We start from the raw sequence: 17,766 nt of genomic DNA, 5'->3' as shown, positions 1-17,766 counted from the left end.
AGGAATGTGTGCAATTAGAAAAGGCAGCGGGAAGGTGTTGGAAAGAAGGGCTGAAGAAATTTTTGGTAGCTTATCGTTTTACCCCACATTCATCCACAGGGGCTGTTCCTTTTGAATTGTTTAGAGGAAGGAAGGCTAATACTATTCTGGTTCCTGGTTGGGTTATTGGGGATAAGAACAATGCGGTGTCTTGGTCTGGTGGTGACTGTAGAAGGATGCATGAGAAGAAATTGGAGGATTAGAGGAAAGATTACTTTGATGTGACGAAGCGAACTTGTGCTGTGAAAGTGGAGATTGGGGACAAAGTTCTGATAAAGAAACCTACTTTTGGTAAGGGTGGGAGCAAGTTTTGGGGTCCGTTTAGTGTAACTAAGTTGTTTAGAAATGCTGTGAAAGTCAGTGATGGCAGAATTTGAAATCTTAATCGCATTGTTATTTCTAAAAAAAAAATAATGTGTTTAAATATTCCATTTGGGACTCTTTCTCTTGTTCTTTTCCTCTTTTCCAAACGTGTTTTGTATTCTTTCATTATTATATTGTATATAGTTTCAATTGTTTGATTTGTTTCTGCATATTCTGTTTTTTTGGGGGGAAGGTGTGTGGTATCTTCATGTACAGTGTATATCTCTTCACTTCTAGCTATGGAATGTTATGAGTATAAAGAATGTTTGGGCCTGGGGATTCTGGAGAGAGACAGAGATTGGAGGAGAGATGGAAGGAAGAAGCTGGGATTAGAGCTGTTGGAGCTATCGTTGTGGATTAGATATTTACCTTGGACTTAATAAAATCTCAATGATACATTTCATCTATGGATATTATTTTCACAAAGGTGGCATTGCCATTATACACAAAAACACCATTAAGGTCACCACCAACACACACGACACCCTAGACAGCGTAGAACACATGCACTTCCTAATTCACATAAACGCCAACACCACCCTCAGAGGAACCCTCATCTAGAGACCACCAGGTCCTTGCCCCCCCCCCCACCTTCTGTGACGCCATCACTGACACCATCAGCCCTCACTTCCACAGACTAGATCTTCCTTGGTGACTTTAACTTTCACCTGGAGAACCCCCACGACCACAACTCCACATCCCTTCTAGACAACCTCACGAACCTAGGACTTAAACAACTGGTCGCATCACCCACCCACTCAGCAGGACACACAGTACACGCAATCTTCACCTCGAGCAACCACATAAACTGCACTCACCACCGAACTGACCACCACTGCGTCCATTTCTCCTTCTCGAAACCCCCTACACACCACCACCAGCACACCACATCCTACCGCATGTGGGACAAGATCCCCACAGAACACCTGAACGCTCAACCCCCCCCCCCAACACCAACAACCCCAACATTGCTGCCCATAACTTCACACAATGGATTACAACCTTCGCTGACTCACTCACTCCTCTTAGAAGAAATATCACCACCCACAACATCAAGAACGCCCCCTGATTCACCACTGAACTCCAAGCCTCCAAGCGTGAATGCCGCAAAACAGAGAAAGCTTGGCGACAGGAACCCTCAACCACCAACTTCTCCACCCTCAAAACCACCATACACAAACATCACCAACTCATACGCACCACCAAAAGGGCATACTACAAGGAACGCATAGACAGTAACTCACACAACAGCAAGGAACTCTTTACCATCATCAGAGCTCTCCAAACCCAAAGCCAGCAACATCGAACCCACTCACACACAACACCTCTGCGACTCCCTCTCCAACCACTTCCACCTCAAAATCTTAGACATACACAACAGCTTCACACCACAGGCACGCGCCACCTCCACCACCGACATGACCAGCAACGACTCACCCCCCCCAACCTACTACACACCCAGGCCCCTACCAACGACGAAGAAACTGAAAAAACAAACAATGAATTCCATCCACTTAGGCTCCCCTTCGGACCCTTGCCACCACCGCATATTCAACAAAGTCAGCCCAACCATCGCCCCCAAGCTTCGCACCGTAATCAACAGCTCTTTCAACGCCACCACCTTCCCAGACTTCTGGAAGCACGCAGAAGACACCACACTCCTGAAAAAGCCCAAAGCAGACCCTGATGACCTCACCAACTACAGGCCAATTTCTCTTCTCCCCTTCCCCGCCAAGGTCGCTGAGAAACTAGTGAACACCCGCCTGTCTCACTTCCTATAGGAAAACAACGCACTTAACGCCTCCCAGTCTGGATTCCGCAAGAACCACAGCACTGAGACCGCCCTCATTGCATGTACTGACGACATCAGAACCAGAGTCGAAAAGGGCGAGACCGTCGCACTCATCCTCCTGGACCTCTCCGCTGCCTTCGATACGGTCTGCCACCAAATACTCGCCATACGCCTCTACAACGCAGATATTCGACATTAGGCCCTGGACTGGCTGGCCTCCTTCCTCACCGAAAGAACCTAGAAAGTCCGCCTCCCTCCCTTCCACTCCCCAGCCACCAAGATCATCTGCGGAGTCCCCCAAGCATCCTCCCTCAGCACCACCCTTTTCAACATTTACATGGCCCCACTCGCCAACATTGTCCAGCCACACGGAATCACCATCATATCCCACGCAGACAACACCCAGCTCGTCATCTCCCTCACCTGAAACTCTACCACTGGCAAAACCAACCTCCAAGCCGGACTCCTTGACACCGCCAAATGGAGGACAGCAAACCACCTCAAGTTAAACTCCAGCAACCTCACACTTACCACAGTCCCCCGCATCCAACGCGCCACCACCGGAGGCAGATCATTCTCCTACCCCGCCCCCAAAACCTGGAATTCCCTCCCCACCAACCTCCACAAGACTCAGGACCTCCTGCCTTTCAGAAAACACCTCAAGACATGGTTTTTCAAACAGTAATCGGCATCTCCACCCGCCTTCCCCCCACCCCCCCAGCACCTTGAGACCCTTACAGGTGAGTAGCGCGCGCTATAAAATTTTTGTTTGACTGATTGATCAAATCTGAGTTCTTGGAGCCAGGGGTGCCACCTAAATACTCAATTCAGGGGTGTTACAGGGAGTGCCAGGTATAAGCCAATGGCGTGCCTGCCTTTGGGGCAACTATATTCTCTATATGACCACTTCCGAAAGGTAAGTGGGCATAACCCTGTCCTTAGAATACCAATTCTATCCAAAACAAGATTGAGGAACTTGAAAAGTGCTGTCGACATCAGCTGGTCCACCTTAGGAGTGGGACTGGCATGATGTGGGCACACCTCCGAAACGTATTAATTTTTCCACCTGTCTTGCCAAGAAGTGGGGTCAGGACAGGGGGATTCTCTTCTTCAGCATCTGGAGCAATCTGGGTTGCATAAAAAAGGTAAATACAAATAAATAAGGTACATTGTTCCACAGGGATACCACAGATCAGTAGGGCACTCTTAAAAGTAGAAGCGAGGGCACTCACACACCCAATGAATGTCATGCTTCATAATAGGGCCTGCTCCTCGTTAGGCTGGCACTGCAATGTCCAACGGGCCCCTGGAGGGGGCTCTTTGCCAGAGATCTTTTAGAATGCGTGCCATGGTTGAGTTTAGGGATAGATTCAGAACTATGAGGAGAAGTGAAAAGCTGGAAAGTGTGAATTAAAATTGGCTATAGACCCTACCAACAGTATGTTTATTCTACGCGAAGGATCTAGGTCAAGGTTAAAAACAAGGGGGAGTGAAGAAGGAAATGTTCCTCCACTCTACCAAAATGAAATTGGGTAAAGGATGATTAGTCCTTCAACCCTATGTACTCAACATGTTTCACGCCTTTATTGTCTCTGCGGATCAGGTGGCGTTTTTTCAAGACCGCAGGAAAAAAAAAATCCTAAGCTACACTAAAGAACTCAAATGAGTGTGAAGAATGTGAAAATAATGTAACTTACATAAAGAGCTAAGCAAAAAGATCTTAATAGGTATGAGCCCTCCTCTATTAGGGAAAGGGCCCCTTTGGAAAATGTGAGCAGAGGGACTACCGTAGCACTCTACCCTATGTAGCCCCTTCACTGAGACCTTCCCTGCGGCCGCAAACCCGGAAGCATAAAAAAGGTGTCTGGTCCTTTGAAGCTTCCCGCCCTAGAATGTCCAATCTGCCTGAAGAGGTGGAAATACATCTGCCCAAAGCAGTCTTTGTTCCTGGCCTCCGAGAACACTGGCTCTCACCTCAGGAGATCAGAAATCTGTCTTGAGTGGCTGTGCTAGTTTAGATTAGTCAGTCAACACACTAGTAGTCAGGTAGGTTTTCAAGGGGCATCTCTAAGACGCCCTCTAGGTGCATTTATTAATAATTCATTACTGGATTCAATGAGGATTTATTCATATGAGATATTTGATAACAAATGTCCCTATGTTCAGAGAAGCCATCATGTAGCTTGGGAACTCGTATTGACCAGTGTCCAGCACATGTACTTAAAATGGCTTTTCTGTCCAATTACTAAGTCTAACAATTGACAAAGACATAACAGGGGTATATCTGCAGACATGCCCTCACAGGAGATATAATGCACCCTGCTTTAAGGCTGTAGGCCTTCTGTAGGGGTGACTTACAAATATCCCATGCAGTGGTAGAGGGCCTGGCACACGGGGATGGGCAACAGGTCATGTTTTTGCTTTTATCTGCACCAAGAGACAGCCTGCAAAGGTAGCACTCGTGTGCGTTTGGTGAAAGGTACCCGAGGGTGGCACAATTTGCGCTGCAGCCTTGGGGACCTTCTTTAGTACCCCAGGCACCAGGGGTACCATTTACTAGGGACTTACAGAGAGTGCTAAAGATTGTGCCAGTTTAGGAGAAGCAAATATACAATTTAGGGAAAGAGATTTGGCACTGGGGGCCTGGTTAGCAGGAACCAAGTGCACTTTCAGCTGATATCAGACACCGGGCAAAAAGTGGGGCCAAAAATGGCAAAAAGGGTGCTTTCCTACAACAACACAGGGGCATATCTGCTCATAGAGATGTGTCCTAACATATAATATAATGCACCCTGTCTTAGGGCTCTAAGGCCTGATGTAGTGGTGACTGACATATACTAAGTGCAGTGTACCTTGACATGGCACAAAATGAGTGTGCCATGTCGTATTTGCAGAATGGTTTGCACCATTTCAGGCAGAATGCAATGGCAGTCTGCGTGGAGTTTGTGTGTGGGTCCCTTAGGGTGGCATGATACATGCTCCAGCCCCAGTGGACCCTCTTTAATACCCATGCTCTAGGAACCAGGGATACCATTTTGAGGGACATACTGGGGTGCTAAGGTCCTTGCTAATTGTGTTACAATTAGCCATTTACCTTGTTTTAATAGAAAGAGCACTGGCTGCACTTTTAGTCAAAAAGCATCAATGGTAAGATAAAAAAAAGTGGCAGTGACTATGTCAAAAAGGGCACTTTCCTACACTCAGCAAATTGGTGGAATCTCAAATGCAGAACTAGTAGACAGCATATATTGGCTAAAAACCTGTAAACTGTTCGAAAGCTACCGGGATCAATCATTTGCATGGTCAGGGAAACCTCATTATAAGATTCAAAGTGGTGATGCCATCGATCAAGGCAACTAAAACACAGATCCTCATCACACACCATAGCGTTATTTAAATGATCAATGGGTCCAAAGTGCAAAACAATTATTGATGAAAGGGTTAAGTCACCAAAGGTCTTAAGACTTCAATACCAACCGACATTAAATATAGTCACAACAGGGGAGTTAATGACACAAATAACTCTGAAAGCAGAGTCTCTGAAAAAAAGCTATCTCACAAAAACAATCTGAACCCTATAGAATGGCAAAGACTACAACGGAAAAACCTTGACCTGTAGCCTTCTTGATTTCTACCCACAATGTGACAGACCTGGCACCCTGAAGAAAGGGTAAACAAATGATATATTAAAACCAACTGCCAAAATATAAAAGGCTAAAATAAAATAATCAAGCTCTTTGCCATTGGTTGATCATTCCATCCATCCCTCACGCCAAATGGTCACAGAATGGGCAATCAATTTGTGACATCTTTGTACAACTTTTCGGCCTATACCTTTCTCTGTCTCACATTCTTTTCACATGCCTCACTACTTTGAAGAAATGCATCATCATTTATTAAGATTTGCCATTTATTTCACGTCGTGATATTTTCGTTTTTCCCTGGTGAAATGACTCTTCCACCACCACTCTTCACTCTGCCTTCATAGCATGAATGAAACTTTTTCCTTGTTGTGCTACAATATTTAAAGAATTTGTAAGTACAGAGGTTTTCATTTTATTATTTGCCGAAGTCCAAAGCACCTAACCAGGGTGTTAAAATCTACTTCAAATTGAGCATGTTCATCAAGTGTGTCTGTTCTAAATGAATGACTGTTTTTTTTTGGCAGGAAAAACACAAATGGGAACAGGGAATGTATGAAGCAGAAAAGCTACATTTGGCTTTTGCTATGTTATTCAAACACAAGATACAATGAGGGTAAAACAATTCACGCAATTTATTAAACTTAATACATGAACAAAGTCACAGAGGCATTAGTAATTACTTACATGTTTGAAACACGAAACAGGAGCTGCTATAAAGTTATTGCTTGTGATATAGTTACCCCAAGTAAATCCCTCCAACGGGATTGCTGAAACAAAACACATTTATTTTTAAAAGGATGAAAAAGCTGGATAGTTATATCTATTCATAATAAAGATATTTGTAAAAATCGCATTACCTGGCTTTGATTTAATTTGATTTTGCAACGTGGCTTGATACTGAGCATAAGCTGCTAGTTTTGCAACCAGAGGTTGTTTCTGAAGTACTTTTGCCTGTTTTGTTGGAGGTTTGCCCTGGAATGACATAACATATTAGTGCATACACAATGACTACCTTGTCCGAAGAAATAACGTTTGCAAAATACAAAAAAATTTAATATAAAAGATAACTTCATCATAATATTTAGGAGGCAGAGTAGTAGATGAAAGGACAGCAGCTCAAGATGCGTATGCACTTTGCTGGTGTCCCGCGCCTTTTAAGCCATCAAGTGCAACCCTGCCGGTTCTGCTGCAGCACAACCCCCATTTAAGGCCTCTGAGGGTCCACTCTAGATCACCCTCCCAGAACTGGTGCTTTAGGCCAGCCGAGGTGAATGTTTGGTGACCAGCGGAGGCTGTAGCACTCCTGGCCAACAGGAGCGCAAAATGGTGGCCTGATAGCCTGGGCCACTCAACTGGGTGCAAACTCAGACCCAGGCAGACCCGCCGGCCAGAGGCAAGGAACGTTGAGCCAACTGGGCATGAGGGTTCGCTGCTACAGATCTGCGACCGACGCACATAGGTGCATCTGCTTCCTCTCATGGCTGTCCCCAGCACATCATCTGACTCAGATGAATTATCACTGGCCTGTTCTCAGCTGCTGGCACTGTGCAGTGGTAGTTCAGGTCCACAGGTAGGCCCGCTGACCATGGCCCTGACCCTGGACTACTGCACTGGCCAGAAGGGAGGACCACTTGACTTGAGGGCACTAATGCCAACGTGGTGCTGCGGCTACACAACCGGAGTATACCAGGCTGTAAACCGCCTGGCAGCCCCTGTTCTCCCTGGGGTCAGCACCTCTTAGATGCCTGGTCTGGAACACTTCTGCTGGCCTGCCTGGACCAGCTGCTGTACTTCTTGTGAAGCCACACCTCCCCTGCTATCCTGAAGTGGACACACCCCTCTGATCACGAAGCCCGGAAGACGTGGAAGCTGGAATAAACACTGCAAACTTGGGAACGCTGCTGCCCAGGTAATGGCCCTCTTCATTGATTACCATGCTGCGGATGGGCCCGGATCCTGTACTTACCCAGACCACTCATGCTGCTCTGCCCCCACAACACTAGATTGTCAAGGTGCCGGGAACCATGATACCAGGGAACCAGTGTTGTGTGGACTGGTGCAGGGTGATGACGCCTGCTTCTGCCTTGGAAGTACTGCGTGGACTCCAAGCGAGGTCTCACCCCTCGCCATCTTTTCCACTCCCATTAGGCCTGGAGCCCGGCTACACCAACTGCTATTGATGCCACCTGAAGTTCACAGTTTTATAAAAAGGGTCGGAGACCAGCCTACAAACCTTTAGAGATGCCTCCATCCTCCCTTCTCACCCTCTGCAGGCCTGCTGGACACCAAGTGGTCTACGATCCAGACACCGTCATCTGGTGGGATGGGGAGTACCCTTCTGGCCCTCTGTGCCACAAGAGATCTCCCCTAAATTGCAGTGGGAAAGGCCAAGGGCTATGATGCAGACATCCAACCAAAATAGACATATTTGAGGTCCCGTCCTGGGAGCCGACAGCAGGCAGAGCGGGGGGACCAAATTGCAGATGAACTCCTAAAAGTTTACACACCATCCTATAGGCCATTCCCACCTCACAGGAAGTGGTGGAGACCAAAATCAAAGAGGTACGAATCAACATGTCTCTCCTCTGCTACAAAATGTAGCTAAAAAAGTCTCTAAAGTGGAGGCCTGGGTCTCAGTACTGGAAGACTATATCAACAACATGAAACTCAACATGCTGCGGCCACCTCAGAATCCCGTGCAGAGGACACAAAAAATTGGTTCAGACATAATCTTCATCTGGTCGACTTCCCTGAAGAAGTCGAATCCACTAACCCAGAGAAATTTCTAGAGACATGGCTTTCCTCCTGGGTCCCTGAGGGTCTGCTTTCCCCGTGGTTCATCATCACAAGGGTGCACTGGTCCTTAGCTCAGTGCCCTCTACCAGGCACCCCCCTAACACCAATTGATCTTCTGGATACTCAATTACTGAGAAGGAGGATTGCAAAGCTGGAGATTCAAAGTTCCAAATCTCCCCCAACATGTTTCTTTGGGACTACACTCAGCCATCCAACGCCAGCAGAAGTCCTTTGTTGCGGTTAAACAAAAACACTGTGCCATTGACCCTCCCTACATGCTGCTCTTCCCGGCTAAACTTAAAATATTTTTCCAGGACCACTCATACTTCGAAAAGGCCTCCTGGACGGCATTAAGATGACTGCAGTCCTCCAATATGCCAAAGATACCAGCCCATCTGTCCTCATGCTACAAGAGACACACTTGTCGGGGTCCCACTGCACATTCATAAGCAGGTTCTGCTATGACAGTCTTTTAATCCAACTTTGTGAGAGGAGCCTGTGGTACCACCATACTTATCAATGTAACTTTTGCACTGACATTGACAGTTGGTATCAGCTGATTCTCAGGGCAGGATTAGGACAGTAGAGTCCCACACACAAAAGGCCAGACAGAATGGACCCACTGGGCCTATGAGACACCTGGAGTACATGGTACCCGAAGGACAGGGAATATACTCACACCTGTGCAGTACATACACCCTCCCCTACAAAAGACCTGCTCCGAATACCATTGATATCCCCAAAAGTCCAATCTGCTGTCATCTTCCCTAGAGTTATCTCGGACCAGTCTCTGCTGAATCTCACCTTTTGGGCCTCAATTGTGACCTGGAGGCCGATTTGGCTCTGTAGTTGAAGCAGTCCTCGGTCATCAAGCACTTAGATCTTTTGGAGTGATTTCCTATGGATGTGACCCTGATGCAAAGACTGAAAGATGCTACGACTGCAATGCGGTGGACGGGTGTCTTGCTGAGACTACTCCTCTGTCCACAAAGAGGGTGAGGCAGTTCTGGTCACAGGGTCAACTTCCCTCAACATCCTCTTGGTGCTGGCAGAAGTCCAGTAGCCACTGGACTACAGCTCGCCCAGCATATGGTCTCAGACCTATCCTTCCTGGGTCAATAACTCATTCTCTGGGGGTTATAGCTGCAGCTTGATGACACCCCCCAGCTAAGCAAACTTGAGTGCAACTTTGTGAGTTGGGTTCTGGCCGCCTAGTGCTGCACAGCAGCGGCTGGCAGTGGTTTAAAAACTTTGAGGTTCCAGCTTACTCCAGCAGGCTTCTCAGCTGTAGTGTCTCTGTGCTATGAACAGGATGAAAGCTCCCTGACCTTTGGAGTCTCTTGGCTTTGGCTGGGCTCTGGAGAAAGCCTCTCCTTGAGCAAGACATTCAGGCACAGTCCCTCTCTTTTGCTAGACACCAGGCTCAGCAGGTGCAGTCCATGCCACTGCAGCCTCTCTGCTGGTTCCGCAGTGCAGCAAGACAGTCCTTCTTCCAGTCCAACCGAGTTCTGAGTTTGAGGTTCCAAGCGTGTCCTAGTGATGCTCAGAAAATGCCCAAAGGACAGGATGCAGTTAGTAGCCAATGGGTTATCAAGTTCCCTCCCACCTGATGGTCACTGCCTGTGAAGTGTGGCTCCTGAGCATCCCATGATGCACCATTCCTCATACTCCCAATATAGATGGACCCCTTTGCTGCTGTGTGGAGCTCTCTAGCCTAACCCAGAGGTGTGGCCACAAAGGGGGCTACACACCCCTGGAAAATCAGTTTGGTAACTGGTTTCCCCTCTCCTATCCCAAGTGCCAGCCTGTCTGCCTGAACAATGAAGCAGCACCTCTCTCAAGTGTTATCCATTTGCCCTTCAAAGCGACTTATCCTTTGAAGTTTACCTTATGGGCCAACATCCACATGGCTTTCTGTAGGAGAGAGGTGAAACCTCCTTCCAGAGGAGGCCCAAGTTGCATAATTTCTTGGGAGTTGTTAGCATGTCTCCCAAGTAGGGCAGAAAGTGGTCTTGGTTACAGGATCCCGTGTGCCACCAGTAAGGGTACAGGGGATAGCCCTTTTTGCAAAAGTTGTGTACTGCAACTTATAACATTAAAGTCGACCAAAGAATCAGATAAGGCTTGATTTACCAAGTTGTGTGATGCCCTGGACGATGCACTTTGCTCACATAGGTCCATAATTAGCACAACTGAGGATTCAGCTTACAACTCTAAAGTCATCACTCTGGCCACCAAACTTTTCCAAAGTAAAAACGCCAGGTTACGAAGCAACTGGGGGGTGGGCCACAAAGCAAGTGGGGAGGTGGGGGTCCACAAAGTAGCTGGGGGGGTGGGGGAGGGTGAGTGGGTCACGAATCACCTGAGGGTGTGGGGGGGCTGAGTGGGCCACGAAGCAACTGGGGCGAGTGAGCCACGAAGCAACTGGGGCGAGTGAGCCACGAAGCAACTGGGGGGGGGGGGTGGGAGGGGGGAGCCATGAAGCAACTGGGGGGGGGGGTGGGAGGGGGGAGCCACGAAGCAACTGGGGGGGGGGGGCCCGGAGGGTTGAGCCACGAAGAAACTGGGGGGGTGGGGGGGGGGGAGAGGGGCGGGAGGGTTGAGCCACGAAGCAACGGGGGGGTGGGAGGGGCGTGCCACGAAGCAACTGGGGTTGTGGGTGGTCGGGGCGTGCCACGAAGCAACTGAGGAGGGGAGTGGGTGGTCCGGACGTGCCACGAAGCAACTGAGGAGGGGGGTGGGTGGTCGGGACGTGCCACGAAGCAACTGAGGAGGGGGGTGGGTGGGAGGGGCGTGCCACGAAGCAACTGAGGAGGGGGGGGCGTGCCACGAAGCAACTGAGGAGGGGGGTGGGTGGGGGGGGCGTGCCACGAAGCAACTGAGGAGGGGGGTGGGTGGGGGGGGCGTGCCACGAAGCAACTGGGGAGGGGGTGGGTGGGAGGGGCGTGCCACAAAGCAACTGAGGAGGGGGTGGGTGGGAGGGGCGTGCCACAAAGCAACTGAGGAGGGGGGTGGGTGGGAGGGAGGGGCGTGCCACAAAGCAACTGAGGAGGGGGGTGGGTGGGAGGGGCGTGCCACAAAGCAACTGAGGAGGGGGGTGGGTGGGAGGGGCGTGCCACAAAGCAACTGAGGAGGGGGGTGGGTGGGAGGGGCGTGCCACAAAGCAACTGGGGAGGGGGGTGGGTGGGAGGGGCGTGCCACAAAGCAACTGGGGGGGGGGAGGGTGGGTGGGAGGGGCGTGCCACAAAGCAACTGGGGGGGGGGGAGGGTGGGAGGGGCGTGCCACAAAGCAACTGGGGTGGGGGTGGGTGGGAGGGGCGTGCCACAAAGCAACGGGGGTGGGGGTGGGTTAGAGGGGCGTGCCACGAAGCAACTGGGGGGGTGGGTGAATTGGGAGGGGCGCGCCACAAAGCAACTGGGGGGGTGGGTGGATTGGGAGGGGCGCGCCACGAAGCAACTGGGGGGGGTGGGTGGATTGGGAGGGGCGCGCCACGAAGCAACTGGGGGTGGGTGGGTGGGAGGGGGGCGTGCCACGAAGCAACTGGGGGTGGGTGGGTGGGAGGGGTGTGTGCCACAAAGCAACTGGGGGTGGGTGGGTGGGAGGGGTGTGTGCCACGAAGCAACTGGGGGTGGGTGGGTGGGAGGGGTGTGTGCCACGAAGCAACTGGGGGTGGGTGGGTGGGAGGGGTGTGTGCCACGAAGCAACTGGGGGTGGGTGGGTGGGAGGGGTGTGTGCCACGAAGCAACTGGGGGTGGGTGGGTGGGAGGGGTGTGTGCCACGAAGCAACTGGGGGTGGGTGGGAGGGCCACAAAGCAACTGGGGGTGGGTGGGAGGGAGGGAGGGAGGGCCACGAAGCAACTGTGGGTGGGAGGGAGGGAGGGCCACGAAGCAACTGGGGGTGGGTGGGTGGGTGGGAGGGCCACGAAGCAACTGGGGGTGGGTGGGTGGGTGGGAGGGCCACGAAGCAACTGGGGGTGGGGTGGGTGGGGGGGGTGGGAGGGAGGGCCACGAAGCAACTGGGGGTGGGTGGGGGGGGTGGGAGGGAGGGCCACGAAGCAACTGGGGGTGGTCCACAAAGCAACTGGGGGTGGGTGGGTGGGAGGGAGATCCACAAAGCAACTGGGGGTGGGTGGGTGGGAGGGAGGGCCACAAAGCAACTGGGGGTGGGTGGTTATTGGGCCACAAAGCAACTGGGGGTGGGTGGGTGGGTGGGCCACAAAGCAACTGGTTTGGGCCACAAAGCAACTGGGGGTGGGTGGGTGGGTGGGCCACAAAGCAACTGGAGGGGGGTGGGTGGGTGGGCCACAAAGCAACTGGGGGGTTTGGGCCACGAAGCAACTGGGGGTGGGTGGGTGGGCCACGAAGCAACTGGGGGTGGGAGGGCCACGAAGCTACTGGGGGTGGGTGGGAGGGCCACGAAGCAACTGGGGGTGGGTGGGTGGATGGGAGGGAGGGAGGGCCACGAAGCAACTGGGGGTGGGGGGGTGGGAGGGCCACGAAGCAACTGGGGGTGGGGGGGTGGGAGGGCCACGAAGCAACTGGGGGTGGGGGGGTGGGTGGGAGGGAGGGCCACAAAGCAACTGGGGGTGGGGGGTGGGTGGGAGGGAGGGCCACAAAGCAACTGGGGGTGGGTGGGTGGGAGGGAGGGAGGGCCACAAAGCAACTGGGGGTGGGTGGGTGGGAGGGAGGGAGGGCCACAAAGCAACTGGGGGTGGGTGGGAGGGAGGGAGGGCCACAAAGCAACTGGGGGTGGGTGGGAGGGAGGGCCACAAAGCAACTGGGGGGGGGGGGGGTGGGGGGGCCACGAAGCAACTGGGGGTGGGTGGGTGGGAGGGCCACGAAGCAACTGGGGGTGGGTGGGTGGGTGGGAGGGCCACGATGCAACTGGGGGTGGGTGGGTGGGTGGGAGGGCCACGAAGCAACTGGGGGTGGGTGGGTGGGAGGGCCACGAAGCAACTGGGGGTGGGTGGGTGGGAGGGCCACGAAGCAACTGGGGGTGGGTGGGTGGGAGGGTGGGTGGCTGGGAGGGCCACGAAGCAACTGGGGGTGGGTGGGTGGCTGGGAGGGCCACGAAGCAACTGGGGGTGGGTGGGTGCCACGAAGCAACTGGGGGTGGGTGGGTGGGAGGGCCACGAAGCAACTGGGGGTGGGTGGGGTGGGTGGGAGGGCCACGAAGCAACTGGGGGTGGGTGGGGTGGGTGGGTGGGAGGGCCACGAAGCAACTGGGGGTGGGCCACGAAGCAACTGGGGGTGGGGGGGGTGGGGGGGTGGGAGGGCCACGAAGCAACTGGGGGTGGGGGGGGTGGGTGGGTGGGAGGGCCACAAAGCAACTGGGGGTGGGTGGGTGGGAGGGAGGGCCACAAAGCAACTGGGGGTGGGTGGGTGGGTGGGAGGGAGGGCCACAAAGCAACTGTGGGTGGGTGGGAGGGCCACAAAGCAACTGGGGGTGGGTGGGTGGGTGGGAGGGCCACAAAGCAACTGGGGGTGGGTGGGTGGGTGGGAGGGCCACAAAGCAACTGGGGGTGGGTGGGTGGGTGGGAGGGCCACAAAGCAACTGGGGGTGGGTGGGAGGGCCACGAAGCAACTGGGGGTGGGTGGGTGGGTGGGAGGGCCACGAAGCAACTGGGGGTGGGTGGGTGGGTGGGAGGGCCACGAAGCAACTGGGGGTGGGTGGGTGGGTGGGAGGGCCACGAAGCAACTGGGGGTAGGTGGGTGGCTGGGAGGGCCACGAAGCAACTGGGGGTGGGTGGGTGGCTGGGAGGGCCACGAAGCAACTGGGGGTGGGTGGGTGGCTGGGAGGGCCACGAAGCAACTGGGGGTGGGTGGGTGGCTGGGAGGGCCACGAAGCAACTGGGGGTGGGTGGGTGGGAGGGCCACGAAGCAACTGGGGGTGGGAGGGCCACGAAGCAACTGGCGGTGGGTGGGTGGGAGGGCCACGAAGCAACTGGCGGGGGGTGGGTGGGAGGTCCACGAAGCAACTGGGGGTGGGTGGGAGGTCCACGAAGCAACTGGGGGTGGGTGGGGTGGGTGGGAGGGCCACGAAGCAACTGGGGGTGGGTGGGAGGGCCACGAAGCAACTGGGGGTGGGTGGGTGGGAGGGCCACGAAGCAACTGGGGGTGGGTGGGGTGGGTGGGATGGCCACGAAGCAACTGGGGGTGGGTGGGGTGGGTGGGAGGGCCACGAAGCAACTGGGGGTGGGTGGGGGGGTGGGTGGGCCACGAAGCAACTGGGGGTGGGTGGGGTGGGAGGGAGGGCCACGAAGCAACTGGGGGTGGGTGGGGTGGGAGGGAGGGCCACGAAGCAACTGGGGGTGGGGGGGGGTGGGTGGGCCACGAAGCAACTGGGGGTGGGTGGGGTGGGAGGGAGGGCCACGAAGCAACTGGGGGTGGGGGGGGGTGGGGGGGAGGGCCACGAAGCAACTGGGGGTGGGGGGGGGGGGGGGTGTTTGGGAGGGCCACGAAGCAACTGGGGGTGGGGGGGTGGGGGGGAACGCCACGAAGCAACTGGGGGTGGGGGGGGAGGGCAACAAGCAACAGGGAAGGGGTGGGATGTCAAGAAACAGGTGGGGTGGCTTCTTGGGTTGGCAAAAAGCGACAGGGAGGGGTGGCAAGAATCAGTAGGGAGGGGAAGGATGGGAGTGTTGGCAAAAAGCAACAGGGAGGGGAGGATTGGGTGGGTGGGAGGGAGGGCCACGAAGCAACTGGGGGTGGGTGGGTGGGAGGGAGGGCCACAAAGCAACTGGGGGTGGGTGGGTGGGAGGGAGGGCCACAAAGCAACTGGGGGTGGGTGGGTGGGAGGGAGGGCCACAAAGCAACTGGGGGTGGGTGGGATGGGCCACAAAGCAACTGGGGGTGGGTGGGTGGGATGGGCCACAAAGCAACTGGGGGTGGGTGGGTGGGAGGGCCACAAAGCAACTGGGGGTGGGTGGGTGGGAGGGCCACAAAGCAACTGGGGGTGGGTGGGTGGGAGGGAGGGCCACAAAGCAACTGGGGGTGGGTGGGTGGGAGGGCCACAAAGCAACTGGGGGTGGGTGGGAAGGAGGGCCACAAAGCAACTGGGGGTGGGTGGGAAGGAGGGCCACAAAGCAACTGGGGGTGGGTGGGGGGGTGGGAGGGAGGGCCACAAAGCAACTGGGGGTGTGTGGGCCACAAAGCAACTGGGGGTGGGTGGGTGGGTGGGAGGGAGGGCCACAAAGCAACTGGGGGTGGGTGGGTGGGTGGGTGGGAGGGAGGGCCACAAAGCAACTGGGGGTGGGGGGGTGGGTGGGAGGGAGGGCCACAAAGCAACTGGGGGTGGGTGGGTGGCTGGGTGGGAGGGAGGGCCACAAAGCAACTGGGGGTGGGTGGGTGGGTGGGAGGGAGGGCCACAAAGCAACTGGGGGTGGGTGGGTGGGAGGGCCACAAAGCAACTTTAGGGCCACAAAGCAACTGGGGGTGGGTGGGTGGGAGGGCCACGAAGCAACTGGGGGTGGGTGGGTGGGTGGGTGGTAGGGAGGGAGGGCCACGAAGCAACTGGGGGTGGGTGGGAGGGAGGGCCACGAAGCAACTGGGGGTGGGTTAGGGCCACGAAGCAACTGGGGGTGGGTGGGTGGTTGGGTGGGAGGGAGGGCCACAAAGCAACTGGGGGTGGGTGGGTGGTTGGGTGGGAGGGAGGGCCACAAAGCAACTGGGGGTGGGTGGGTGGTTGGGTGGGAGGGAGGGCCACAAAGCAACTGGGGGTGGGTGGGTGGTTGGGTGGGAGGGAGGGCCACAAAGCAACTGGGGGTGGGTGGGTGGTTGGGTGGGAGGGAGGGCCACAAAGCAACTGGGGGTGGGTGGGTGGTTGGGTGGGAGGGAGGGCCACAAAGCAACTGGGGGTGGGTGGGTGGGAGGGAGGGCCACAAAGCAACTGGGGGTGGGTGGGTGGGAGGGAGGGCCACAAAGCAACTGGGGGTGGGTGGTTGGGGGGATGGGAGGGAGGGCCACAAAGCAACTGGGGGTGGGTGGGAGGGAGGGCCACAAAGCAACTGGGGGTTGGGAGGGCCACAAAGCAACTGGGGGTGGGTGGGAGGGAGGGCCACAAAGCAACTGGGGGTGGGTGGGAGGGAGGTCCACAAAGCAACTGGGGGGGGTGGGTGGGTGGGCCACAAAGCAACTGGGGGGGGTGGGTGGGTGGGCCACAAAGCAACTGGGGGGGGTGGGTGGGTGGGCCACAAAGCAACTGGGGGGGGTGGGTGGGTGGGTGGGCCACAAAGCAACTGGGGGGGGGTGGGTGGGTGGGTGGGCCACAAAGCAACTGGGGGTGGGCCACAAAGCAACTGGGGGGGGTGGGTGGGAGGGAGGTCCACAAAGCAACTGGGGGGGGTGGGTGGGTGGGCCACAAAGCAACTGGGGGGGGTGGGTGGGTGGGCCACAAAGCAACTGGGGGGGGTGGGTGGGTGGGTGGGCCACAAAGCAACTGGGGGGGGTGGGTGGGTGGGTGGGCCACAAAGCAACTGGGGGTGGGTGGTTGGGTGGGTGGGAGGGAGGGCCACAAAGCAACTGGGGGTGGGTGGGTGGGTGGGAGGGAGGGCCACAAAGCAACTGGGGGTGGGTGGGTGGGTGGGAGGGAGGGCCACAAAGCAACTGGGGGTGGGTGGGTGGGTGGGTGGGAGGGAGGGCCACAAAGCAACTGGGGGGGGGGGTGGTTGGGTGGGCCACAAAGCAACTGGGGGGGGGGTGGGTGGTTGGGTGGGCCACAAAGCAACTGGGGGGGGTGGGTGGTTGGGTGGGCCACAAAGCAACTGGGGGGGGTGGGTGGGTGGGCCACAAAGCAACTGGGGGGGGTGGGTGGGTGGGCCACAAAGCAACTGGGAGGGGTGGGTGGGTGGGCCACAAAGCAACTGGGAGGGGTGGGCCACAAAGCAACTGGGAGGGGTGGGTGGGTGGGTGGGCCACAAAGCAACTGGGAGGGGTGGGTGGGTGGGTGGGCCACAAAGCAACTGGGAGGGGTGGGTGGGTTGGTGGGCCACAAAGCAACTGGGAGGGGTGGGTGGGTGGGCCACAAAGCAACTGGGAGGGGTGGGTGGGTGGGTGGGCCACAAAGCAACTGGGAGGGGTGGGTGGGTGGGTGGGCCACAAAGCAACTGGGGGGGGGGGGGGGGGGTGACAAA

At 55.6% G+C, this 17,766-nt stretch overlaps 1 protein-coding gene across 4 annotated transcripts in view; it reads right to left on the bottom strand.

Moving 5' to 3' along the window:
- The window catches only part of MBTD1 (mbt domain containing 1), a 527,258-nt gene that overhangs the window by 469,990 nt on the left and 39,502 nt on the right, over positions 1-17,766 (bottom strand). For all 4 annotated transcript variants that reach the window (XM_069200036.1, XM_069200037.1, XM_069200040.1 and 1 more), the window contains exons 4-5: positions 6,696-6,810; positions 6,523-6,605 (exon numbers count right to left, since the gene is read on the bottom strand). In XM_069200036.1, coding sequence (XP_069056137.1) covers positions 6,523-6,605; positions 6,696-6,810 — 198 coding nt within the window. The remainder of the gene's footprint in view (positions 1-6,522; positions 6,606-6,695; positions 6,811-17,766) is intronic.

This window comes from Pleurodeles waltl, chromosome 7 (assembly GCF_031143425.1).
Source record: "Pleurodeles waltl isolate 20211129_DDA chromosome 7, aPleWal1.hap1.20221129, whole genome shotgun sequence".
Classification (NCBI taxonomy): Eukaryota; Metazoa; Chordata; class Amphibia; order Caudata; family Salamandridae; genus Pleurodeles; species Pleurodeles waltl.
Note: the sequence above shows the minus strand (reverse complement) of the source record. Positions and strands in the feature narration are given on the sequence as shown.